This window comes from Cyanistes caeruleus, chromosome 1 (genome assembly GCF_971803275.1).
Source record: "Cyanistes caeruleus chromosome 1, bCyaCae1.hap1.1, whole genome shotgun sequence".
Lineage (NCBI taxonomy): Eukaryota > Metazoa > Chordata > Aves > Passeriformes > Paridae > Cyanistes > Cyanistes caeruleus.
In genome coordinates, this window is record NC_141701.1 from 106950232 (window position 1) to 106976809 (window position 26578).

General features: G+C 36.5%; 1 protein-coding gene and 1 long non-coding RNA gene across 28 annotated transcripts in view; one reads left to right on the top strand and one right to left on the bottom strand.

Annotated features, from left to right (window-relative positions):
- Positions 1 to 21978, top strand: part of NT5C3A (5'-nucleotidase, cytosolic IIIA) — a 28226-nt gene extending 6248 nt beyond the window's left edge. For 2 of the 27 annotated variants that reach the window (XM_086847893.1, XM_086847942.1), the window contains exons 2-13: positions 9080 to 9186; positions 11718 to 11768; positions 11906 to 12074; positions 14207 to 14774; positions 16040 to 16138; positions 16580 to 16649; positions 17353 to 17399; positions 17547 to 17632; positions 17883 to 17972; positions 19209 to 19371; positions 19702 to 19902; positions 20626 to 21761. In XM_086847893.1, the coding sequence (XP_086704019.1) occupies positions 16040 to 16138; positions 16580 to 16649; positions 17353 to 17399; positions 17547 to 17632; positions 17883 to 17972; positions 19209 to 19371; positions 19702 to 19902; positions 20626 to 20727 (858 nt within the window). In that variant the 5' untranslated portion in view covers positions 9080 to 9186; positions 11718 to 11768; positions 11906 to 12074; positions 14207 to 14774 and the 3' untranslated portion in view covers positions 20728 to 21761. Of the gene's footprint in view, positions 1 to 8589; positions 8685 to 9013; positions 9187 to 11717; positions 11769 to 11905; positions 12075 to 13888; positions 14775 to 16039; positions 16139 to 16579; positions 16650 to 17352; positions 17400 to 17546; positions 17633 to 17882; positions 17973 to 19208; positions 19372 to 19701; positions 19903 to 20625; positions 21762 to 21813 lie in introns of those variants that run through there. The other 25 variants (XM_086847948.1, XM_086847914.1, XM_023919412.2 and 22 more) reach the window with 19 other exon arrangements.
- On the bottom strand, positions 1 to 25302 carry LOC111923599 (uncharacterized). The gene is made up of 3 exons (XR_002861165.2): positions 25087 to 25302; positions 1913 to 2002; positions 1 to 820 (listed from the first exon to the last, which is right to left on the bottom strand). It is a non-coding gene; the product is annotated as an uncharacterized LOC111923599 (long non-coding RNA).
- Positions 25303 to 26578: the final 1276 nt, after the last annotated feature.

Genomic DNA, 26578 nt, shown 5'->3' on the forward strand with positions numbered 1-26578 from the left:
TGCCTTTAACCTTTTATTTTCACTTGCATGAATTACATCATCCATGCAAAATGCATATTTCTTTTCTGTGTTGGCTAGTTCCAATTGGCAGTAATAGCCTTCAAGCCGTCAGGCACCACTCCTCCCTCCACGTGTGCATACACAAGTGTATTTTGTGCAAGTAAACCACAGTGTACTCCTCACCTCCTACGAAGGATTATTATTGGAGAGAGCTTAAGGAAAAAACACTCCAGGTGCTGCAGCCTGTTAGTTTTGTCGCTGTGTTTTGGTGCGTTTGTCAGTGAATTGTCGCGCTGCGGCAGACGGCTCGGAGCAGCAGGTGGCGCTGGCGGGAGCCGTGGCTGAGGCGCTGGCGCTGCCCTGGAAGGGCCCTGTCCCGTCGGGGAACCGTGGCCCACAGCGATGGCTTTTCTCGGCCACTGCCGCACTGCGCTCTGACACGTTCGGCTGAACTGCTCCTGCTGCCCCGGCCCACAGCAGCAGCCGCGTCTCTGCTGCCTGACAGCTGCTCGCCGCTCAAATCAGGCTGAGGCACCTCACAGCTATTCTTCCTGGCTTCCTTTCCTAACCACCGTGCAGGCATAGAAGGCCAGATAAGACCGGGCAAGAGAGTCGGTTACATTGTCGTGGACAGTGCGTAAAATAAAAGTTAGGGTGTGAAGTCTAACAGGCTTTCTTGCAGTCATGGCACTGTGCAGCAGCTGATCTGCAGCGACTGCTTCCTCCTGGGGCACAGTCTTCATACAGCTCTTATCTTGACCAGTTGCTGGATGTCAGTCTTTCTCCCATCCAAAAGTCATCAATCACCAGGGGTCAGCTGCTGTAAAACATCAGAGAACTTATGATTGCAGTAGGCAAAATTTTAGTTCAATGTCTATCATGCAGCAGCTTGATGGGCAGAGTGCCATTAAATTGGAATCTGTGGCTGTTTTGTTATTCAACTCTTTCTTAGGTTATGTGTGTGGAGCTTCTGATGGTTCAAGAAAAAAAACATCAGCGTCCATTAAAATTCCACAGCATTTTTTAAATTTGGCTAATCATCAAGAGTGCTTTATATGAATGCCAAAAAAAAGAAGAAATTTCAGTACATGTTTAAGGTTGCAGGACACAGGTCAAAGAAGACACCATGTTTAAATACTAAAAGTAACTATATTATTTTCATTCACTAATACCACAAAAGAGAATTGCAGTTACTTACCTCAGAAAAAAATTACAAAAGTAATTTTAAAAAACATTTCTCTAAATTACAGCAATAATGCCTATTGCTAGAAGGAAATGTGGCTTCTACTTTAATATATCTCAATCTTTTAAAAAATATTTTTTTTATTTTATTTTTAAAGGGCTGGGGCAAAGCCCAGACTTGGAAAGTGTCTGAATACAGACTTTCAGGCTTCCTGAGCTGGTTTTGCCACCAAGAAAATTCCTGTTCAAATGTGCTTGTTCTTACTTGTTTCCTACTCATTAACTGTTGTTTCCTTCCTGCACTCTTATATAAAGATTTGTTTGTCTGCTCTACAAATTGGATCACTGAAATCATCCAAGTTTATTTGTGGTTTGTTTTTGGTTTTTTTTACCTGGGAGTTGTTTTGCTCCACCTTAATCTGAGAGAATGAATACCATTGAAATCTTCCATTAATTGTGTTCCTTTAAAGCTTTCCCTCTTTGTCAGAAACTTACTAGTTATCAGACCAAAAATGTGATTTTTTCACTCATCAGCTATTATCGCAACACTTAATATTATCTGCTGCATCTGCCTTTGCAGTGAGTATCACTGATGGGTAAGCCTCAGTTTGGTCTGCATGTTCCCATGGAAAAATTGTCCATGAAACTGAAGGGTAGGAATTAGCACAAAGCAGTATCAGTACTTTATCAGTAGTAGAGGGCAAAGAATCATAGTGGTAGTATTTATTACCTGTTGGTTTTGAACATTTCCAGATGCCAAGTACACAGAGATACAAGAAATAAGGATCCATCTTTCAATGGATCCAGCAGTGAGAAACACCTATAAAACAATGAGACATGGAGTTGAAACAATCCTTCATGCCTTAAGTCATGATGCTTCAGTCTGTTACCTTTAAAAGGAGTGTTTGGTAACTGTATTACATCTTTAGATTTAATGGATTTTTTTTTTAAGGACTTTTAAAAAGGGTTTGTAATCAAAGAGCACCTAACAATTAAAAACTTCATGAGTCTCAATGTGTAATTTAAATGAAATATTATATTAGCACTACATTCTTACATGTAGTGTCTGGTAATGTATTGTAGATTAAACTTTGTCCTGCTGACTTTGCTTTCAAACTGAGTCCCACAGCTCCACTATTCAAGGGTCAGAGTTTATTTGATCTAGATACAGCATTCTTAGACTTAGTGAAAAAAAATCTAAGCAGATTTTTTTTTTTTCTTAGAAGCAGATAAGAGAAGAAGAGAATCAGCAGCAACTGCTTCAGTCCAAGCCTTGGCCTTAATGCAAATTCCATTCTAGATAGTGTTACATGGGAAGCTTCTAGGGAAACAAGTATTTGTTTAAGTTCTTTCAATGCATGTCCATGTAGATATATACAGGATATTTAATTATAGAAGGTATACATGCAAATGAACAGTTTGGGGGGAAAATAGTATAGCTCATAAAAATTACCTTATTATACCAGGTGAGCTTTTGCATACCTGATAGCTAATTAAGAATTAAGAATTTGTAAATGTACCTGTAGTAGTTTAGATTGCCAAACTACAACAGTACCACAGTATATTTACATACTGCCAGTTCTTAGAATTCTACTGTTTGCCTAGGTATTTTGAAGAAATATTATTTGTACCAGCAGCATCCCCTGTAAGAATTCTTTAAGAAAGCATTAGATTCTGTATAACGTGAGAGGGAAATGGATCTTCCAGACAGGCAGACTCCAACACATTCCATAGCAGTATTAAAGGAAAATGCGAGTACCACTCAAATCAAAAACTTATTTGTCAAAAATGAATTTTCTGTATCTGTGTTCTCAGAAGAAGAACCAGCAAGAAAAATGAAGGATGGAGTTAAAACTAAGATAAACATTATCGTGAAAAGAAAATTATTCTCCCTGTCATTACATGTTACAAAAATGGAGTGTTGACTTGCCTTCCATGAAGTCTTAGGTCATACTGGTACAATGGTCTGTAACAGAGGCCCAAAGAAAGCATAGGAAAGGAGTGATTTGTCATGAATGTTTTTGCTCCAATGATTCCTCTCCTCTAGCAGCTTGTATTTCAGAGACAGTGTGTGTAATTTTGGATGACCTTTTTTTCATGTTATGACCCAGTAGCATTTCAAGGCTGTGTAAAACCTCAGTATCAATAAAAAGGAGTTCTACATTTTACTAGTTTACCTAATTGTATGATTTGTAGCTGACTGTTTTGAACCTGCCTCCTCTTAATTTTAGTTGATGACCTCTACCTTTTATAGTGGAAGAGGCAGTGACCAATCTTTCTCTAGTAACCCTTTCTAAACAACTCTGTAATTTCCAGGTTAAGGAATTCTAGTAATATTCAACTGTTCATTGTATGAATCTTTTCTCATGGCTCATTCTTACTGCCCTTCTCAGGGCCTTTTCCAGTTGTAGTCTATTCCCTGTAAGGTAGAGAAACCAGAACTAGTTTTGGTATTTAAGCTCCAAGTTCATAATGGATTTATAAAGATTTTATCCAGAAAGCCCTGGTGAGAATAGGCATCAGTGAAATGTATGTATGAAGGCCAAGAAAAAAGCCTCCATTTCCTTCTGCCAAGCAATGAAAGGGTGTCACAACCTTGAGTTCTTCTTTTGATCCAGTGCTTTAGAAGATATGTTTAAAATTTAAGTGTAATGTGATAAATTGTATTGATCCGAGCTTGCTTACATTTAGAATATTTTTATATTCTTTCTTTTTTTTTTTTTTAACAAGGGCAGGAGAGAAACTATAAAGATAAAAAAAAAAAAAAAAAAACCTGTTCAAATTTGGCTAAGTAGGTGTGGTATTTTCAAGATACTCATTAGAAATCACTGAAGATCTTAATCATTTCCAGATACTCACTGATAACTAAATAATACATACCTTTTCTTTTAGCCTGCCAGTTATAAAGGTTAATTCTCTCCACAGTGTGGGAATGGGAACTAAGCACAGAGATGAGGTGATTTCCCTAACATACAATCAGAGGGAAAAAAAAGGCCTATTCTGAGCTGTATTCATTCACCCCAGAATGTATAGAACTGTTCTCTATGTTTTGTACCTTCTATATTCTCTCAGACTAAATTCTTTCCCAAACTAGTAATTGACAGGATCACATGAAATACAGGAAATGTAGACCCTAGTTACTGTTAGTTCTTCATCTTCTTGTAAGATTCAAAATGTCTGTTGATCTATCACCAGCAGAAATCTCTTCTTTTAGAATGATTTTGTGAGCACAAGAAGAAGCTGCATAAGAGACAATGATGCTGCAATATCTTTTATTCTCTCATCAGAGAGATGTATTAAACATAAGAAGAAATGCTTAAAGAGGTGTTTTAGTGTGTGTGTTGATACTAAGCTTTGTGTTCAGCACAGGCATAAATGGTCAGACTATTAGACAATCACCAGTTTTCTCATGAACAGTAAAGAAAGCTAGATCTCTGATCAGATCAAGAAAATCTCTATTAAAAAGTTGTTGAATATGTCTTGTGATACCATTCAGGTTAAGAGTCTCACCTTCTTACCATGTGTCATCCATATCTCGATTTACCACAGTTTGTTGAATTCAGTCTTTAAGTTCTTAGTTCTTAGCTTAGTTCTTAGCACTTTTTCATAACAGGTGCTGTTCAAGCTCTTTCCTTTTAGAATTGTTTACACTCCTCACAAGTGATCTCTATGGCAGACACACATATTCATATACAAATCATAGTTCTGTATTGCAACATACCAACTGTAAATATGGCTAGCATGGGTTTTTACACCAAACCTCTACTGCAAAGATAAGTGGTATCCAAAATTCCTGCAAGGCAACCTTCTAAACCTTTATTTACCCCAGCTTCATCAAACTGACCATTGACCTTACTTTCCTTGTAATTGTCACAGATATAAAAAGCTATTCCTGGAAGCATTATGCTGCTCATTAACTCAGTTCACTAGGGCATGAATAATAACCATATTTGAGTACAGTTGGGTTGTATTGGTTCCTTTCTTCTGCTTGGTCTTGGTACTTGAGTAGCAAGGTTCAGGTACCTTTCCCTGTCTCATGAGGTTATATCAAGTAGGCTGTTTTGGAAAATACATACTAAGTAAACTTATTACAAAAGCAAAATTAAATAACAAATACAGTTCTTTAATGTTTAAAATTGATCCCTACAATAAAGCAAGGTATTTTCAAGTAAAGTTGAGCAACGTACTAAACATGTGAGGATGTATTCAAAAGTTGTTCAGTTGTGGTCGGGTCACTAAAGAATAAAAGATAGTAAGCTCATGAAAGGACACTACCTAATGTTTACACTGCAGACAAGATTCAATCACCTCTAAATTTTGTAGGAAATATTTTAAAAAGCTATGACCTCTTTCCTGATCTTTAAAAGTTTATGTTAGTTTAGTTGAAGTATTCAATTTATTAGTTAAAAAAAAAGCTCAGCTTACTTGCTTAGGCAATATACCTGTGCTAATTCTTTCCACAAATGGATGCAACTTAGGTCACAGGTGTGGAAGGACTGGTAGAACCAGCTTTTCTTTGCTTTAGACTAAAACTTGTAGTGCTTCATATTCAAGAGCATCCTCTACAAACCAAGTTCACCTAACACACGAGCATATAAAGTTGAACCATTATATAAATTATAAATCATCTAGTGTTTTAAGTGTTGTTCATTTTTTCCTCTCTTTTTCTGTGTAGAATATTCTGTAGTCAAGATACAGCCCTCAGCCAAAAAGAAAATGTTAAAATTTAATCTATCTGTTGAAATAACTTCATTAGTTATTACATTATATTTACTAGTATATTTCTATTTATTACTATTAATAACTTTATAAATAATAATTATATTTAACATTTTAATATATTTTATTTATGTAGAATTAATATTTTTAAATTATTAGTAATTGTTGATATTTTTGTTACATTTGTTATCATTTTATTATATTATTGTATATATTAGTTATTATATATAAATTCACAATTCTTAAAATATATTTAAATGACCTTCCATATTTTGAGAGTAGAAATGTTATGCTGGAGTTTATTTCTCTCTCTTTAAAAAAATCTGTTCATTTTAACTCCTTGTTTACCAGACATTAAACACTGTAAACAAAATGCTCGACAGATTCAGATCAGCAGTAATAGAATGTGGATAGTAAAAGCTGTTGTAATTAAAGTGTTGTACACAAAGATTTCTTGGAGTTGTAAAGACAGTCTTGTTTGGTAGATGAGAAGTTTCACGTACGGCATTTTCATTAAAGTGAAAGTACACTGTTGATAAAGATAGAGTAGATGTTTTTCTAAGAATTAGGTGTTGGCTGTATTAATGTTTACAGAAATTTTGCTCACAACATTTTCTAGAGCTTTCACTAAAGCTGTAATAGTTAATTTAGAATGCTTTTCAATTAGTCTGGTGTACCAAAAACAGTCTATAAGAGTTGGACTTAATTTCTGTAACTATTTTTTTTTTTAATCTTAAAAAATAAATAAATAAAATATTTTTTAAACTACCTTGTTTTTGTTTCCCCAGCTTTCTGAAAAGGAAACTAACTTTCTTTATATTCTTGACAGCACTGGAATTAATTTTCTCACTATATCACAGCTGAGAAGTACCAGAATAGCAACAGGCCAGCTTGCTGACCCACCAAATCCCAGCCTCATCTATGAGGTTCACAAGACCCATTTATATATCAGTATAATTGTCACCTTTGAAATACATAAAAGCTCAAAGGCATGTGCATTGCAAACTGAATGTATCAAGTGATGTCTTACCTGAACTACATGATTCATCTGGCAAGCATATTTTACTTAATTGTTCATAAGATTTTTTTTAACATTGGAAATCTAATAGGGACACAAGCTACAGCTTTTTGTTGTGCAAATAATTCATATTTATTCAAGATGCTTCACTATACAAATGTTTCCCAAACATTATTATAAAAATATAAATGAAAAACATGCTGCCTATATTAAAGTACTATGAAGAGTAAAATTCTCTAAATGTTACCTATTATAAGAGTGTACAAATGTGATAAGTAGTTTATTGGTAGCTATGAATCCTGGCAATACCAATGCCAGGTAAGTTCAATTTACTGTATACAGTCCTTGCAGGGATTATGTTATATTTTGAACATATTTTTCAAACTCTTTTGCTGCATCAGGATACAGCAGACTTTAACATGTATATTTAAGGAGATCCTGGTCAGGTCTAAGAGGATAAGTGTTGATTAAAGTTGTATGTTTTGTCTTAGCTGAAGTATTCACTTCAGTTGTTTTGTTGGCTCAAAACAAACAGAACACCTCTGAAACACCTCTTTGTTTCAGAGAACATCTCTGAAAACAAAATGAAAGTGCACATGTAGGTCAGATACACCGAGGAATCCTGATAGACTACATAGTAGCCTACAGTTGGAATGCAGACACAAAAGATACGGATCTATTTTACCATTTAGAAAGTCTGTTGGCTTTTTTTTTTAATGTAGAAAGCACAGCCTCCTTTGAAAGAAATTTTCATAACTAATGAATTTCTATTAGAGCTCTGCTATTGGCAGTGTTTTGTAGCATTACAGGCTTTCTACATGCTACACTTGTATCCTGCCCTTGCTTCAGCTCTGACGATTGCACTGGTCACATTGGTGGCATGTATGAATTGGCCTGATGGTGGTGGTCAGTCCAGGCATCCTGAAACAGGGATCATAAACCTGAGGTTGAACATGAGTTATGGAGTAGTATAGAGAAGCTTGCACTGCTGCTGTAATAGTCAGCTTTGCGTGACACTTACAAGCATTTACACAAGTTCAAAATGTAAAATATGATTAGACAGTAGTTCCTTCATTCCCTCATTCTAAAAAAATATTTCTTTTTAATCCAGCTTCTATGTCACCTAGTTACAGTCTTTGATCAGGCAGCATGCCTAATGACAAACTTCTAAAACTATGTGGAGTTGCCTTGTCTCTCAAAAATCCTGACAAACAAGGCTCCTTGATTTCCTGTTTCAGTATCACACAGATAACTGCAGCCAAAACAAAGATTAATTAATTCATTTGTTCCTTCTACATGAATAAATGTGTGCTACCTAGTAAACATTAGTGAAATCATGTCAATGAAGCTCTAAGAAATTTGTGGCACTATATGACAGGAAACCCTAAAATACTTGGAAAGATTCTATAAAAGAACTAAAAAGTAACAAAGTAGTAAACTTCTGCTTTGAAAAACAAGTGCCTTCCTTTGTTCAAGCAGCCCAAATTTGCCCGTTGCATCCATGAAAGCTGTCATTCAGTGAAGGTCAAAGGTTTTGTTGTTGGTGAACCAGCTGATGATCTGTAAGCCCGTCGGGCTGTACTGCTGAGCATAACAAACTGCTGTGCATTGCTGACGTGCGTCACAGGACCCTGGGGTTTTGCACGGGGATTAGTCAGGCTGTATTTGGAAACGCCCTCAACTGCACCCTGTGCTGCTATATTAGTGTGTCTCAAGCAAGAGGAATTTTCTTTTGCTTCTGCAGCTGCTCCTGCAAAACCCTCTGGTAAGTGTGCACAGCTTCTGTCAGCAGTATTGACTTGTCTTCTTGCCTGTGTTTTTAAGCCAAGGTTATGAGCTGAGGGCTTACTTACAGTTGTTAATTGTGACTCTGAAAAAACCTAAAAAACTGTACTTTTAAATAAAAAAATTGATAGCATAGAATGAGCAACAGCATCAAAGAAATAAGTATACTTAGTGGTTTTCATTGAATAAGTTAATTCAGCGTAAATGTTCCTCTACTCTTTAATATGTATCAGACTATTCTGAAGTGTTGGTATTTTCACAGTGATGTCATTATGTACCATGCATGTTGGCTTTTATTTTATACAGCAGGAATAGAAAGATCACATAATATAGCAGACCAATTCTTAAAAGGATTTGGTTGGTTTTTGTTGGCAGCCTGCATGCAAGCCCTGCATCTCTGGACTCTGCTTGCCACCTATGCTGTTGCAGTAGGACAAAATCAAGGACAGAAGAATCAGGAGTGCCCTAAGCTCAACGCACAGGTACTCTCCTTTAAAAACACAAGAGGAAACACTATTGTCATGTTTTCTGTGAAAGCACTCTCTCCAGATTTTTATAAGGTTTTTTTTCCCAAATTAAGTATCAGGACCCAGCACATTAAGTATAAAAAGATTGGAATAAATAAATAAAATAAACCAGGAAAAATTATTTTTAGTGTGCATCCTATTCCATGTCTTAAAATAGCTTAGGCAGTGAACCCATTTTCAGTTATTTCATATAACCTGTGCTGGGTATCTAGTTTTATAGCATATTATCAAGCAATTGTGAAGATACTTAGTGTTCTGTTGTTTCATTCTCATAATAGCTATGTTAGCAAAGTATTCCCAAGGCTATTTCTTGGAAGAACTACTAAAATAGTAATTCGGTAATTACTAGTTACTAAGGATTTCTTACCGTATTTGACCTTGCATCATCTGAATATAAAATGTATTATGGTTTTGGGAATTATAAATTAGTGAGTCTCTGTCCTAAACTCAGATTATACTAGCAGAGTGCCTGATAACTATTGAATTTCTCCTGACAACCTGCACATAATGGAGTGACTTGTATGATTACACTCACGTCCAGTACCTTTTGATGTGTCTGTCTAAAATATTAGCCTACTAACAGCTGGGGCAGCTAAGAGAAACAAACCTCTGTTGCACTCATGGGCCAGAATTCAAATTGTCTGAATTATGGGTAGTCTTGCTTTATACATATATGAGCATAAACATATGGAGGAAAAGATCTTCATAGTGTCATTCTGTGGATTTTGTCATGGCTCCCCCGATTCTTGAAACTCAAGTAGCAGAAGTTACATGGAGAAGCTTGCATGCTTTTCAAAAGCTTTTTGTTCTAGAGCAAGTAATGTTCTGTAATATTAGAAAAAAAATTGAAAATAATATGTAAATTAAGGAATGTGCCCTGTTTCTTTATTTTTTCACCAAACTGTTACTTTCTTCTACCAAGAACACCAAAAACAATTTTCTGTAGCTTCTAGGTATCAAATTTCACAGCTATCACTGCTGCCATGCCCTGCCTTTTTTGGTATGTGTCCATAAGTGAATATATGTGATAGCTACTCTAAGACCTTGAAATTGGGCATCTGTAATTCCCAAAATAAGTGTCATTTAGTCTTGGTTTATACTTTCTTTCCTGAAAGCTATCACCATAGATTAGAATAAAATTTACAAATAAATTTACCCCTATCCAATTTATCACTTTGATTTCCATTTGCCTTGCTCAAAAATAACATGGATAGTTCTCTCTCCCTTTCAGCCCACCCTTGTGTATTCTCTCTGTCAAAAGATAACAGGTTTTAAACCTAGTCTAGTCTAAGTCAGGTTTACCAACAAAGTAGGAAAACAGAAATTGTGTTATATTTGTAATTCACGTACTGTCAATAGCATTACAGCTAGATCTTATTTATTGCCCTATCTCTTTTATGACATTATGGTAATCTGAAATTTTGTGGAATATTTTTAATACATTTACAAGTGTGAGAACAGTTCTTACTGTGATTCAGAATTACTGACATCTAACAAAGTACACTGTCAATCATTGAGATTTATAGAGAAGTTCTCATAAAATTTTGTCCACCCATAATCTAGGGTGTTTTCTTAGCAATGATTTGGTTTTTGGGAGGCTTCCATACTAGATGAGTCTATGTAAAATAAGAAAACTTGGTATTTGCCAAGTAGTGTAGGCTTACAGGGTATCAGTATAAAAATACTCTGCACCAGGTTTTTATGTCCTTCGTCAAAGCATTACTTAGCAGACTTATGATGACAACCTCCTACAGTTTGAGTTATTATTACTAATATTTCAGGCTCTGTGTCTAGAGTTGATTGTGAAAGGAGCCATATCTCTATGTAGTTAAGATAGCAAGTAATTCATCAACTCATCCATCCCTACTTAAAATTACTGACAGTGAAAATAAAAGGTCACTCAGTTGTCCTTTATATGGAGCTTTTTATTTGACATTTTTTAATTTTTGTTTTAATCACTGGGACTTGTTTTACTGGGTAGGGGGAGGAAAGCAACTGCTCTACCTCTAACATTCAGTAGATTGAAAAATTCAGTATAATCCTAGCTCCAGAACATGACATTACTCCTTGTGGACACAATCATATAATAAGTTATTAATTTCCTGGGATACCTAACTGGAAATGCCTAAAATGGAAGCTGTAAATTCACTTAGATCACTAAAATGAATGACAGGTCTTATCACCAGCTCCTGTTTTATAATCAAATTGACACAGCATGCACTTAGCTACACGCTACGCTGCCTCACATACTAAGAAGACAACTTATGTATTTAGCAGTACCTGGATACATAAAAGCAGTTCTATTTGTATTTCTGTTATCCAGTTGTATATAAGGAACTTTATTTCAAAATTAGAATCCAAATGTCTTTATGGCAAATACTTCTCCTTATTTAACCCAGCTACGCAAATGCATGTCTCATGTACTAAATAGATTTGTAATTTTCAGAACTATCCTTGTTGTAAATGACCCATTCTGTGGTTTGTAGGACTGGGGAATTTCCAAACCTGCGTGAATCCATTACTGTTGGTTCCTCAAGGTATGACCATAACATTCTTAGCTACAAAATCATTTCCTACATCCTTATTCTAGTTACCTGCTATCACAAACAAACAGATAATTCTTTTCCTTTTCATAAATCCAACTAAGCTCAACCTTTAAAATAATCTTTTTCAGTTTTGATCTTCCTTCTCTCAAAGGCTCCTTAAAAATGTCAGAGACTAGGAACTAAAATGTATTTGTGGCCATTGTATATGCCAACCACAAATTACCTTTGGGAGTCGTCATACATATATTTCAAGACACACCTGCCTCTGAGCTATTCAGTAGCATACAGATGCTCTTGGTAAGAAAGCAAAAACTCTTCTCACACTTTTATAATGACAGAATAAATAGTAATAAATCACTAAATGATTTAACATGATGTACTTTCAGGTGTCACAATGAATTATGAATTCCTTTTCCTGTGCTTATGTAGTTTTAGTTCTGTATGTAGAAGCTCCTGGTTCTGAAAGGCTTTCTTGACTTGGTTAAGTGCTGTGGAGATTTTTGGTTGGCTGCTTCTCTATCTGCGTTCATCCCAGCCAACTGGTGCATGAGAGTTTTGGGAGGTTTATGTGCACACTGAACTGACTGCTAAAATTTTCTTCAAGAGTAAATAGAAACACAAATTTTATCAAATTACTGAACTTTTCATCATTTGCTCTTTCATCTGTCTTATCAGTTCTTTCCAACTAGAATCTGCTTTTCTCTTTCAACTGTGAAGAATGGCAAATATGCAACAATGAAGCGACTAAACTGGGCAGAAGTGTAAAACATTGAAGGAGACAGTTTGCCAGAAAACTGGTGGCTGCAGTTTCGGTTTCATTTACACATTCCTTAGACAGTTTAATTTACTTAAACTGTAATAATGACGAAGACTAAAGAAAAGTTAAATACTTAATGTTCAGTTGCAAATATTAATACAAGGAGCTAGTGATGGGGAAAGGGGCTATTTTGTCTAACCATATTTGTCCGAGGCTTTATCAGATGTCACATCCATAATGTAGACTTGTTTTTTTCCATTTAAAGTGCCTGTGAGACTGAAAATGTCTTGGTTATACTTGCTGTAGAAAACTTTCCCCCACCCCTAAATTAAAATACTCTTCAACCAATTCGTGTGCAAAATGAAAAGTGTGTTAGAAAAAATTTATTTTATAAACTGATCTTGAGTAGGAGTTTACAACATCAAAGCAGGAAGCTTTCGTCATACTTAAAATCTTAAGCAATGCTTTGTTTAACATGATCTACTAAAGTGTTTACCAAGACTTTTCCTCAGGTTGTTGCAGAAACTTACGAAAGGGCTCAGTTTGAAATGAAACAGTACCAAACAATCCAATTTTTCTCATCCAGTCCCTTCCTCTGATCTCTCCATCTACCCCAACATCTGTTTAAATTAGTTGTATTAGGAAATCTGTTGCTTAGTATCTAAGTAAACCAAATAATGTTTGAACTACTTCATAGAAAAGCATGCAATTAGATTTCACTGTTTAATTTTTGCACTCCAAATCTAAAAATACATATACAATTTGCTGAAAGTTAAAAGAATTAAATTAGTCAATTTACAGTAAAAAAAAAATTACCAAACCAGTCAAAGTGCTTTGGTAAATGTCCAAAGTCAAAATGCTTTGTGTTTCATTATAAAGAATATGGTATATGCAGAAAAAGTGGAAAGCTTACTTTTGTTTACCAGCATCATATAACATTCAAAAGAAATAAGTTAAAGCACCTTTACAAAGTTACAGATTATTAATATTTTGTTTTGTGAAGCTAGATGTGTTGCTAATTGTAAATAAATGCTTTGTAAGGGTATATCTCAAAAGACTAGTGAATTATTTAATGGATATCTTTCAGGAATTCTATTTCTTGTCAACACTCATTAGCTTTCTCAATGACTCCCAGCCTGGGAAGTAGCTGAGAGCTGGAAGTCAGCCCTAATGTACTTTTTGTGACTTTGCTGTGCTAAAAGAAGTAGTAGCAAGGCACTGTAGTAACACAAGGAACTCAGGGATATTGGCTTAGGAGATGCCACTTTTACAGAAAATGTCTTTGCCAAAGGATTGGAAAGGAAAAGCTTTTTCTTCTAATCAAGATGAAATTAATACTGTTTGTTTCTTTTAGAGATTTATAAAGGAAGGAAGTAGTGAATACCCTGTTCAGGACAGAATTTTTGACAAGATACTGTGGTATAGGTGAAACTTTTTGAATGGGTAGAAAAACTTGGAAATTTATCAGAGACTCATGATCAGAGTTTTAGAAAGATTCCTGCTTTCAACAGCGTCTTTGAGTATATCAGCCAGAAAGTAGCAGTAAGCACAGTGGGGATTAGAATTATTTGTTATACTGAAAGGTAAGAGCACTGACATGGAAGAAAAGATATAATCCAGAAAGATTAGAAGTAAAATTTAGCACTTTGCACTAATACCCGTTTCTTTCTAGGAGTCATTTTGAAGAATAATTGGTCATTACCAACTGAACTTGAATCGTTCTCACCATACTACTGCTAGCACAGGGCATGTATTTTAATTTATGTGCAAAGATGCTACCTGAAGACAAGGGCCAAAGTGGCCCTTCAACTGAGGCCTTGTCAGACCAGAGCAGAAAGGTTTTTCCCATGGTCATGGATGCTGTGTTGGAAAAACAGTATGGTTCAAGTGGGTGGGCCAAGACAACATCAAGAATTATCAGAGATTCAGAAAACTGTGTTCTGCAAAAGAAGATTGAAGAACACTGGGGTTTTACGTTCAGGCAGAAGGGAAAAATTTATCCAGTGATCATCTGAGAAAAAGAACACTCTTCTCCAAGTTGAATGACTTAAAATTACAGTAAGGACAATTAGACATAAAGCATACTTTTCTAAACATAAAGGTAGTTGAGGAAAGTGAGGAATATGTGAATGGGGGTTTTGAAGAATGAGTTAGATGAGCCTCTGCTCATCTTATAAGGATGTAGCTGCAATGTTTTGCTCCCAGCTGAGAACAGAGTGGACTAGAGCTGATATTTCAAGGTATGTCCAGATCCCTCTTCTGTCTGGCACACAAGTGTCTTTTCCCTTACAAAAACATATGTTTGCAATACTTAAAAATGCCACCTTTTTCTTATGTGCTAACCAAATTGCAATTTGACTGCAAGCTGTTAGTAATAAAGAAAATATTTACTAGCATCAAGAGTTGGAAGAAAGAGCTCTGCATGGCTTATACTGACAATTGGTGATATGGGAACTCTGGGTCCTGAAATAGAAGCTCCCCCCCCACCCTTTTTTTTTTTTTTTTTATTTTTTAAATTAGCTCATTGCAGCAAAGATTATATGCTAGCTATATGAAAAGGAAGGTTGAAGGATCAGAATGTTAAAAATGTAATTCCTAACACTTTATCATCTATGAAGTTTTATAAACGAAAATAAAGCTTGCTACTTAAAAATGCCCAATTAGATTGCGAATGTCCTATGCCTTTTTTTTAGAATGGGTCTATACATGATTATTAAGGAAATAAATACATGCTACATTGGGAAATTCCTGTAAATAAATAGTTAATTTACCATTCTGCAAGTAGGAAGATAAACTCTTAGAGTAAACAAAGGCTTGGGGAATTGTTTGAAGAATGGGGTTTTGTGGGTTTGGGTTATTGGTTTTTTTTCTTGTTTTACACCAAATTCAGCATTTATGATAACATTCAAGAAACATACTTAATCCAAAAGGAATATATAGTGTGATATCATGTTTATTGAAAAAGTGTGCAATGAAATAGGTAATGGTAGCAATTGATGAACTGGCTAGTGTGGATGGATTACTGCACAGCCTTGTTGTATTGAAGTACACAGCTGACACTCAATCAGCACTCTCAAGGAAACAATGGATGTCTTCTTTATCTCTGCTGATACTTTAAGAGCATATTAATTGCAAAGAGTTAGTTTTAAGATTTACCATCTCCTAGTGACATAGCTGAATCACAAGATGATCCCATATGTCCTGTTCCTTCATATCTCCCTTTTCTCCTATAAATACAATGATCTTTTCTGAGTGTCAACTTATTGAATAAGGTGATATTAGGAAAGGAAATGAAAACAGATTTTGTAAGCAAACAGAACAGTATTCAGTCATTGATTAATACATCCAGAGTATTTTCTGTTTCTTATTCATGTCTTTCAGTCCTGACCATGTCTTGATGTCACATAAAACTGTTTGCGGATGCAGAGCTTCCAATCTGATTGATAGCAGCTATTCCCTAGTAAGTTTTCCTCTCCAATTATATCTTTATTCTTACTCTTCATAGATGCCAGAATTTCAGAAGAAGACTGTCCATATTAAGGACCCAGCAAGAGTAGAGGAGATTATTTGTGGCCTCATCAAAGGTGGAGCTGCCAAACTTCAGGTAAAAGTGTAACCAGTTTGGAATAAAAGCAACTGTGGGATTGTTACTCTATGCCAAAAAATTTAATAATATCTATATATATAATAGAATTCAACCTTGAAGAAATCTCCAAAACTTAGACATGTTAACTCTTTTAATAGCCCTTGTTGATTCAAATGTAATTCAGCCAGACACTAGTTAAGTAAATGACATAAGCATAGAAGCTTAGTAATTTCAGGAATTATTATCACCAAGGGAATGAGAAAAAAAGTTTGGTTAGAAAGAATGTTACTCTTCTGGGATATGCTGGTTTCCATGACAATGGCTCAATAGAATAGGGAGGCTTCTGTGACACACATGCTACTCAGCTGCCACTATTATTGATCGTTCAGAATTTCTAGCCATTCTTTATTTTGTTCCTCCATGTTGTAAGACAGTTTTGCTTTTTCTTTCCTTAAATAGATTATTACAGATTTTGATATGACATTAAGTAGATTTTCCTACAATGGAAAAAGATGTCCAACTTGTCATAGTGAGTACTTTTGTTTCTTTTAAATACAGATTGATTTGTTCGGTCCTTTTAGTTTTTCCTATATTTTATATATTTTAATTTTCTATTCAATTTATTTCATAATGAGATTTTATATTGACTTGTTACCTAATCTGTACATTTTACTGACAAAGTATTCTAGTGACTGTGTTTTTATGTATATATATATATATATTAATCAAAACTTGTGTGATTTAAATCAGATAAATTGCCATTCACGATTAAAGCATTAAGTTTTGAACTCTGAGATTCTAGTGGCTAAATATGGTATGGTTGACTTTTGTTTTTCAAGAGCCCATAGTCCTGACACCTGCAAGAACCAGATAGTGAAGTCCTTAGAATTCTTGGCAATTTTATCCTTATGTTATAGTCTTTTGGAACAAACAAGGAGAAGTAGGAACTCTAAAACATACAGGATGCCTCAGGATTATTTTGAAAACAATTAAATCTCAAGAAACAGATTCAAAAGCTTGTAACTGACCTTGTAATTCAGAGATGAAGGGAAGGGCATCTTTACACTTACGAAGATAGATGTGCTTTTTGCTGGTTGCTGGTAAGAAAAGTTCTGAGGAAGCATATTGGTGTGTCACCAGATATTGTCATCTGTGCCATTTACAGTGTTGTAGAGCAAAGTAAAAGAAACGTACCATCTTGTTTAACTCTCTTTTTTTCACCCCTTTCCCAGACATCATTGATAACTCTAAGATCATCACAGATGAATGTCGGAAAAAGGTAAACAAAAAACCTACAAGCATTTGGTTTGTTGTACAGACATCTGTCATTATTCCCTGACAAGAATGTTATTTTCATTGCTTAGACCAAATACCAATGTATTTTATGAAATACTTTAAACATCTGATGGTTTTTCTTTCCCTTCAGTTATTGCAGCTGAAAGAAACCTACTATGCCATTGAAATTGATCCAGCTCTCACCATTGAAGAGAAATACCCATATATGGTAGAATGGTAAGAGACATCTCCTATTTTCAGATTGTACTGAGATTAGATTTAGTAAGTTTTTAAAAGCAAATTAATGACAGTACTTAGCTCTTAGCACACTAACTGAATTAATCTCTTAAAGTTTTGTAGAACTGGTTTTATTTTGCTCTTAATCTGAATAAGCAAGAATTAACCATACAGGATTCTTTTCAGCACAGGATTTAATGAAAGGTGAACCTTAGTAAGTAACATTCACCCCTTTTTGTTTATGTCCTAGGTACCATAAATCTCATGCACTACTCATTGAACAAGGCTTACAGAAAGACAAGTTTGCAGAAATTGTAAGGGAATCTGATGTTATGCTGAAGTAAGTTCCTTTTGATTTGAATTATATCAGTCTGTTTCAGAGCATTTTCTGTAGATTCTTCCTGAGTTTTGGGGGGAGGAGAAAAAAAGAAAAGGGAAATTCAAAAAAACCACACATGTTCCTGAGAATATGACACCTTAATCTTGGACCACATTGAGTTCTTCATGCTCCCACTTAATTGGTGTGCTGTATCTAAATGCAGACAGTGATGTCATGATATAAAGCAGATATCTGGAACTTTCTTTAGTCCCTACAAGCTTAATTTCTGTAGACTTTCGTCCTCTTTAAATTGCACTGGTGATCCTTTTTGTTTTAAGAGCAATGTAAAGTTTAACCTAATCCCTTTGAGAAACACTTGAGGTACATGTTTCATATATTGTATTAAATATTGTTCTTCCTCTATGGCTGAAGGCGAGTTTAAAAGACAGCAAAATCCTTGTTCAAATTGTACATTCTCTTTGAAATCCCTCTAAAACTATCTGTAAATTTTGGAATACTGAAACAGAATGTTAGAACTTAAATTGTAGAAGTATTTGTTTATAACACTGAGTGAATCCTTGTTTTTTTGTACAACAGACAAGCAGCCAATCTCTGCCTAAGTTTATGTTGATAGAATCTTCATCCACAAGCTAAAATTATTTCCAGAACTTTCACAATACTTTTTTAAAATGTATAATTCTACCAATCTATGTCTGTGTGGAGAAAGCATGTAGAGATAATACTATTTGTTCCTGGAATACTATACATAGGGTACTGAATACTAAAAAACTGTCAGGAGAGAACAACAATAAATGTTGTCAAGATCTAAAAGCAAAACTTGTTCTATAGTAATGACCCTATAGAAAGTCACATATTTAAGCAACAAAGATTGAAAGGAGATGTATAGCCTGATAGTAGCTAGAGTGAGTTCTGCTAACTGCTTGCTTGTTCTGGACTACTTAGAGAGGGGCAAGTGTTTTTAAATCTTTAAAACATGATTAGATGTTTTGGGGGGAAAAATTATATAGACCAAGACTAAACAGCTTGATGCAGCAGTTTCTTGCAAACATGTGTTTGTAAGAAACACATTGTGTTAGGTTGGTAATTCTTGCTGACCTAAAAAGGTGAAGTAATTAGTAAAGTGCTCAGGAAATACTAATTCTTTTCCAAAGATAATGTGATTGTCTCATAAAAACTCAGACTTTTTTTAGCTTTCTTTATTTGATATTTGATTTGTATTTGCATTCTGTGTTGCAGAGAAGGGTATGAGAACTTCTTTGATAAACTCAGTGAACATAATATTCCTGTGTTCATATTTTCTGCTGGGATTGGCGACATTCTTGAGGAAGTAATCCACCAGGCTGGGGTCTACCATTCTAATGTCAAAGTGGTTTCCAATTTCATGGATTTTGATGAAAATGTACGTATGGGATAACACATTCTTATCAAACGTGTTTGATAAATACCACACTGTTTGTGGTATTTAGTAGCCATTTATGCACACTACAAAACAGATATACAGAGAGAGACATAGATATGTACACACCTCCAAGCAGGGAGAATCAATGTCTGCCTGCTCTTGACTGTGCTGTCACACAGCCTTGACATTACTCTAAACTAACTGATCTTGTTCATCATCACAGATGATGTAGTTCAATCTTGGCTCAACAGTAACATCGCCTCTTTCTTTCTAGGTTCTGTCCTGCCTGAATAGAACCAGAAATAACTTCAGTGTTGCTTTTTTCAATAGGGAATATTAAAAGGATTTAAAGGAGAATTGATTCACGTTTACAACAAACATGATGGTGCCTTGAAGAATACAGAGTATTTCAAACAGCTAAAAGACAACAGCAATATCATACTGCTGGGTGATTCTCAAGGAGACTTGAGTATGGCAGATGGAGTAGCAAATGTTGAGCACATTCTTAAGATTGGCTATCTCAATGATAAAGTAAGTAGCCTTACATAACCTTGTAAGCTTTGAATGAAACACTCAGAGATAGAAACAAGTTTGTTATAATATACCATATTCAGTTATCAAACCAAGTGTTTAGCCTATATTTGGGTTGAAATTTCAAACATTTTTCATGGATTTTTCAGAGCCACAAATATATATATTGCCTTGGTTTATATACAAAACTACTTCCAAACAGGTTTTCCTAGAGAAGTAAAATTCAGAGGTTATAAAAATTAATTCTCTTAAATTCCTGTGGCTCCTTCTCCTTTCAGTACTGAAATGATAATTGAGAAAAATTATAACAAATAATTAACAAATCCAGGCAGTCTCTCCTCTCTTCTTTTTACTTTTTGGTGCTTTTAAGTGACAGTCAACTGATTATTTGCTAAGTTATAATGAACATCCATTTGCATTGAGGAGAAAGAAAACTTCAGTTTTATATTTCTCCCTGCCCTTCCAGAAATAGTTCTTCTTTCAGTATCTTTATGTGTGAGATTCTGGAATAAACATGAGGTATTATATCCTGGAATGCACTTTAGGTCAGGCCACTCCTACTCTGTCCTCCTGTGGAATTCATTTGTAGGAGTGATACATTATTTGCATGGCTTATTCCTAGAATTTGGTGGGAAGACTGGGCAATATTTTAATGACAAAAATGCCTTAAATAATTATTTATATAACTAAGGGGGTCTTTCTCTTCATCCCTTTTGCACTTAGGTAGATGAGCTTTTGGAAAAATACATGGACTCTTATGATATTGTCTTGGTGAAAGATGAATCCCTGGAAGTTGCCAACTCCATTCTACAGAAAATCCTGTAAATTGCAGTCTCAAGTCACTCCATTCCTTTCAGGAGGCAACTGGACTGAAGAGCACACATGTGCTATCTTAGTTGTGTTTATTACTCATTTATGGAACTGTTTGATTTAATTTAAAACTTTTATCTTCATTTTGGTATTATGGAATATATATGGTATCAATTGTCAACTACAAGCTCCTTTTACTGCTGTTACACTGTTCTTTATTGTCTCATACTCCTGTTATAACGAGATCTAAATTGGATTTATAGATGTGATAAACTGCTGCTGATGGGATACTGTGGTTCACTGTCCTTTTTAATCAGGCATTTCAGCGGAGCATTTTAGAAAATGTGGCTATTTTGTAAAATTGAAAGTGTAAATGCTCTGTAAAGAGAGTGTGCATTTGTTGCCTTTTCAAAGACATTTCAGTCTCAGCTGTATTTTGAAGGATCTGACTCATATGCTACACAATTTCACACAAGTTTTTCATACATATATTTTTCTTCAGTAAAAATGCTTTTATTCACCCAATTCAGGCAAAGTGTTTCTTCTTCATATTTTTGCATCATTGCAAAACATTCTCTATTCTTTACTGTTCCTTTATCCTCTGTGAAAGGTGAAGGATATTTTAACACAGTGTGTCTGAGATAAAATTTCTCATCTTTGTAACAACAGATAGTTTTACAAGCTGATAGTCCTCAGCCTGCCTGCAATGAGCAGGGGCGTCCTCAACTAGGCCAGGCTGCTCAGAGCCCTGTTCAACCTGACCTTGGATGTTTCCAGGGATGGGGCATCTACCACCTCTCTGGACAATCTGTGCCAGTTTCACCACCCTCACCACAAAAAAACTCTCCAGAAAGTATTTCCCCTGTACTGAGCACATTATAGCACCTCTCAGCATCATGTACAGAGTGATACAGCTTAATACAGCTACAATTTCGGAAGCTTGCTCGGATATGTTGCAGGATAAGTTAAAGATGATGTTGTGACCCTGCTCCTGTGAGGTCTTGGCTGTACTAAATCTATTCATTAATAAAAGACAGCAAATCATACAACTCCCCTAATGTGCAATATAATCATTGTTCCCTTTTGCTTTCTTTTATACAGAGCAGAAACTGTGCCATCTTCCGTTCCCTGAGGAATTGTAATGAAAATGTGGGAGAGCTTAGATCCGCATTCTCTTCCACCAGAACTAAAACACATCTCAAGAAATGGCCTCTTTCCTTACAGCCTGTTGTCTGTTATTAAAATCCTGACTTGGTATCACAGACACATTTTTTCTGAATCAGCAGCTTTACATGTGTTACTACCCCTGCTAGAACTTTTCCAAGAAGGGAAGAGAGAAGATAGTTTCCATATCCCACCTCCTCTGCAGTAAAATGAAACTAAATCACCCCTGTGTTTTGAATGCAGGGCAGAGGCTCAAGGCACAGTCTGAGGTAGTGCGAGCATCCTTTCACAGATCGCACTGCACATGCTGTGCCATCAGGGAACTGCTGAGCATAGGGACCTTTTAGAAATTCCAGCCTGCATCTGAACAGACAGTGTTTGAGGGATGATGTCCTTGTGCAAAACCTACAGTCATGCAATTCCTAAGCCTGACACAGGGGCAGCCAGGAGGCCAGAGGTGGAAGCCTTGAGAAGAAAACCAGTAGGACAACAAAAGTGAGGATCTTGAACACTTGTGCCTTGGCTGCCTTCCATTCTAGAGGCATGACTCGGGTGTCAGCATCAAACTGGAAGAGCTGAAAACACCCTGGCAGTGCCAGGGACAGGAGGAGATGGGAGCAACAGCTGCTAAGAGCCTGTCAGCCAAAGCCAAAATATGGGGAGAGCTTGAAGGCAGCAGTGACAGCTGCTGAGTCAGCGGACACAGGGACTGGGTGTGAAGTTTGGCCCAGTCCCTGTGGCCTCTCTCCCTGTCTCCTCCATTTCCCTGGGGCAGGAAGGAGGGCAAGATGGTCATGGCAAAACTGAGAAAGGGAGCAGCCTTCCTACAGCCTCCCATGTGCCTGCACTGCAGCTTCAGCAGCGTGGGCAGGACAAGCAGGGCTATGCTACACATGATTGCTCACAGGCATCGGCATGAGCTGCCCACCCAGTGAATTGGCCTGCACTGCCCAGGCACAACAAGGATTTGGGGAATGCTGCAGCTTTTTCAGGGGAGCTCAGCAGACACAATTTCTTTAACAGTTCACATTTGGGGTTTTAGGCACCTGCAGAATTTACATTAGCTGGGCTAATGTTCCAGTTTGGGGGAGGGTGGGGGGAGTAGGGTTAGGGAATCTTGGGTTTAGAGCTTTTTTAGACATGTAATCATGCTGGCTCTTTTGCCATAGCTGCCAAACAAAAGTCCAAAAGGCAAAGGCCTTCTGAAAAACATCAAGGTGTTTGGATGCACTGTTTACTCAACCAGCCTCTAGTTGCAAGAGTCTAATTACCAGGCATTACTCTCAAAGTTGACACTGGGACAAAGTTTTCCATTTACAGGCAGTTTATCTTTGGAATACAGATAACAGCTAAAATTTAGAGAATGTGAGGTGTAGCTGATAGTCACAGCTTCACAGCACAAGATGTGTCAGCAACACTCTCTGGCATCCTGACTACAAGTGTAATGGATTTCCCTGAGTATCCCAGCACCCATGAAAAGGAGGGGGACAGTTCTGGTCTCTCTGTGCAGTGTTTCTGAGAAGGGAAAAGTGTCCATGTTTTCATCAAACTTGCCTCAGGATACACATAGACTCATTGATCCTCTCTCCAGAATTTTTCCTCAGCCTCGCTCAGCAGGTGAGCAAGCCACCACTCCTTCAGCACAATGATGATCTTATTCAACCCACAACTTAAAAAAAAAAAAACCAACAAATAAACAAAACCACATAGAAAAGCACATGCAGAGCAATATAGAAAAGGACTAGGAAGCATCTTTAAAAACAGTTACCAAAACAGACCTCCAACTACATCTGAATTAGTGCTCAGTTTCCCTAGAACCCACCAACATCAGAAGGCAATGAGATGCCTTTCCAACTAAATAGACATCTAAAACTGGTAGAGGATTTCAGATGCAACCACCATCTTTCAAGCATTATGTAAGGAAAATTTTCCAATCTCACCCCCAAGCAGGTGGACAATGAATGTTCAGTCACCAAATGTTCAGTCCATAATGACAAGCACTTAAAGAAAAGGATTCTTGCCCTTCCACAAAGATGCAGGTAAGTTAAGATCTCCAGCACACTTTTCTCCTGTCATTAAATCCTGTTAGTCTCAGAACCTGTGTTAAGGATCTGCTAGAGCAGTAAACCTTTTCTAGGACTTGAAAGCAATTAAGCCACGTTGCAGTTACTTGACAGAACCCCATTGCTGTACAAGGGGTTTCTCCATGCCAAATAATTTACTTTTTAAAATGCCATTCATACAGCTTTATAGAAAAACAGTTACTTATGCAAACAACCTGAACCAGGAGGTCAGACTTAAAAACCTGCATTGTGCTGCACAGATTATCATTGTCTGTTCATCATCCCACTGCCAACCATAACTCTTGCTTATGAATTAGTAAAGGGAAAACACAAGATGCATTTTTAAATATCCTCCTCCACTTTATCAAAATCCCATTGTTTTATCACTAGACTGTGGGCTAGAAATTAGAACTTGTATTATCAGTTGCCTCTCCAAAACCATGAACAAAATTAACTGCAAACAAAATTAACTCTACAGCTACAGATTAAGCCATCCTTCTCCAGCTAGTCTAATTCTTGGAATTGCTATCAAGATTCTCCTTTAAGAAAGAAATGTTTTGAGTAGTATGTCTTTCTAAATAAAATTTCTAACTAGAAACATTTTGCAGCTCTAAAAATGTATTTATTATTTAGCTTGGAAAGAAAGACAGATATGAAAGAAAGATATGCATTTCCCATATCCCATCATTTTCCCATAGCCAAAGGAGTATATTTAAAGTTAAAAGAAAGGAATAAACAAAATTAAGTGAATGTTACTATTTTTTCTTCCTCTACTCACAATATCTGTTCTGTCTGTAGTAGATGTCCAAGGTTAAGTATTTGGGACCTTTATTTAGCTGAAAATGAATCCTCCTCTTAGCGGGTGTTGCAGCCAGCTCAAATGTCCTCTCACTGTCAAACACTCACAGCACTGAACTGAGCTAAAAACTTGCACCCCATACTAGCTAAATATGTCATTTTTAAGTTTAAAGGAAAATCCAAATATTTTTTTCACAAAGAAAAACATAATATTCAAGTTCAACAGCTGCAAATTCTGATTTAACTATAATGTCTGTTATACACGGACATGGATGGAATTACACAGCAAAAAGTATTGCTATCCAATTAGGACACGAAAATCACACAGAAATAAAATATTCATAAATACCTGGGTCTTTCTGGGTACGCACCCATGTTCCTTTTCCACTGTGCCCCTGACAATTGAGTCACCAGTTGCCAACCCTGCCTTGCCAGCAACTTCCTTTCCTAACAGCAGTCAGCTGCCAGCTCTGAGAATAGCACCTGGCTGTTTCATGAGAGGAGTAGAAACAGCCCGAGTTCTGGAGAGCCCATCATTAGCTAAGCCCAGTTACATCTGGTTCCTAATGACCCTTGAGAGTTATCATCTATTTTTATAAAGTAATCTCAGTTAAGTATGGTAAAAAGCTATCCAGATACTAATTCTAGAAATAAATAAATCCAAAATAGAGTGATTCTATAGATAATTCTAAATAGGTAACTTCTAAATACTAGGAGATAGTAGATGCTAATAGATAAATTCTGCATAGGCAAATTCTAAATACTAACAATAAAATGCTAATAAATAGATGAATTCTAAATAGACAGCTAGATTAATTCTAAATAGCTACTTTATCCTGCTTTGACATAGAAAATATCTCCCTCTCCCAGTCCACCACCAGCACAATTTCACTTCCCAGCCAGCTCCCCGTACCCCCAGGCCCTGGTTTGGTGAACAGGCAAGGCAGACTGCCCTCGCTTTTAGGGGCTGCCACAGACCCTGAGAAGCAATAGGTGGAGGATTCAACCTAAGTGCAACCCTTTGCTGAGGAAGGTGGCCCCGAGCCTTCCCTCAAGGAAGACACCAATAGCTGCCAAAAGGAAAAGGAGTGGGTCTCCTTTGTTAGTCATCAGAAATTCTGGATTTTAAACAGTTTAGCCTAATACAGCCAGGCAGACCTGGCCTCTGCCAGGTCTGGGCAATGCCCTGTGTAAACATCATTATTTTATAGAAAGTTTTTCCACATATTCTTTGATTTGCCCCAGAGTTGCATTCTGATTTCCAAAATGGCAACCTGTGGGCTTGGAGGGATGAGGGCAACAAAAATTTCCTCTTGAAGGAAAAACATGAGAAAGGAAAAACAGCTTTACATGGATCATGAGCCATGTGTGCCAAGTCCTAAGGAACAATGGCTTGAGAATTTCAGATGTACTTACCCTAGACAGAGGCACTGGTAAAGTCATCTCTGTTATCCCATCACTGACAAGCACTTCAAAAAAAAAAATCCGGCAAAGCAATTTTTGGGATCATCAACTGATGGCAGTTCAGTGCTGCTTTTTCTCCTGCATCTGCCCTGGAGGACAATTCTGTTATCCTGATTTACTAGGAACTCCTCAGCTCACCTCCTGGGATCGATCTGGAATGTTCCTCCATGCAGAAAGATTGGGTTCATTCACTAAAATTTTCTCAGACAAAACAATTCAGGATGACACAGAATGGGTTGGGTTAGAAGGCACCTTAAAGATCATTTTGTTCCATCCCCCCAAAAGGAGGGGGGATATCCACAAGACAGACTTGGTCTTTTGGGGGTACGTATGAGAACAGAGTAAGGAGCTGTTTCCACACTGATTTCTGCTTCTGG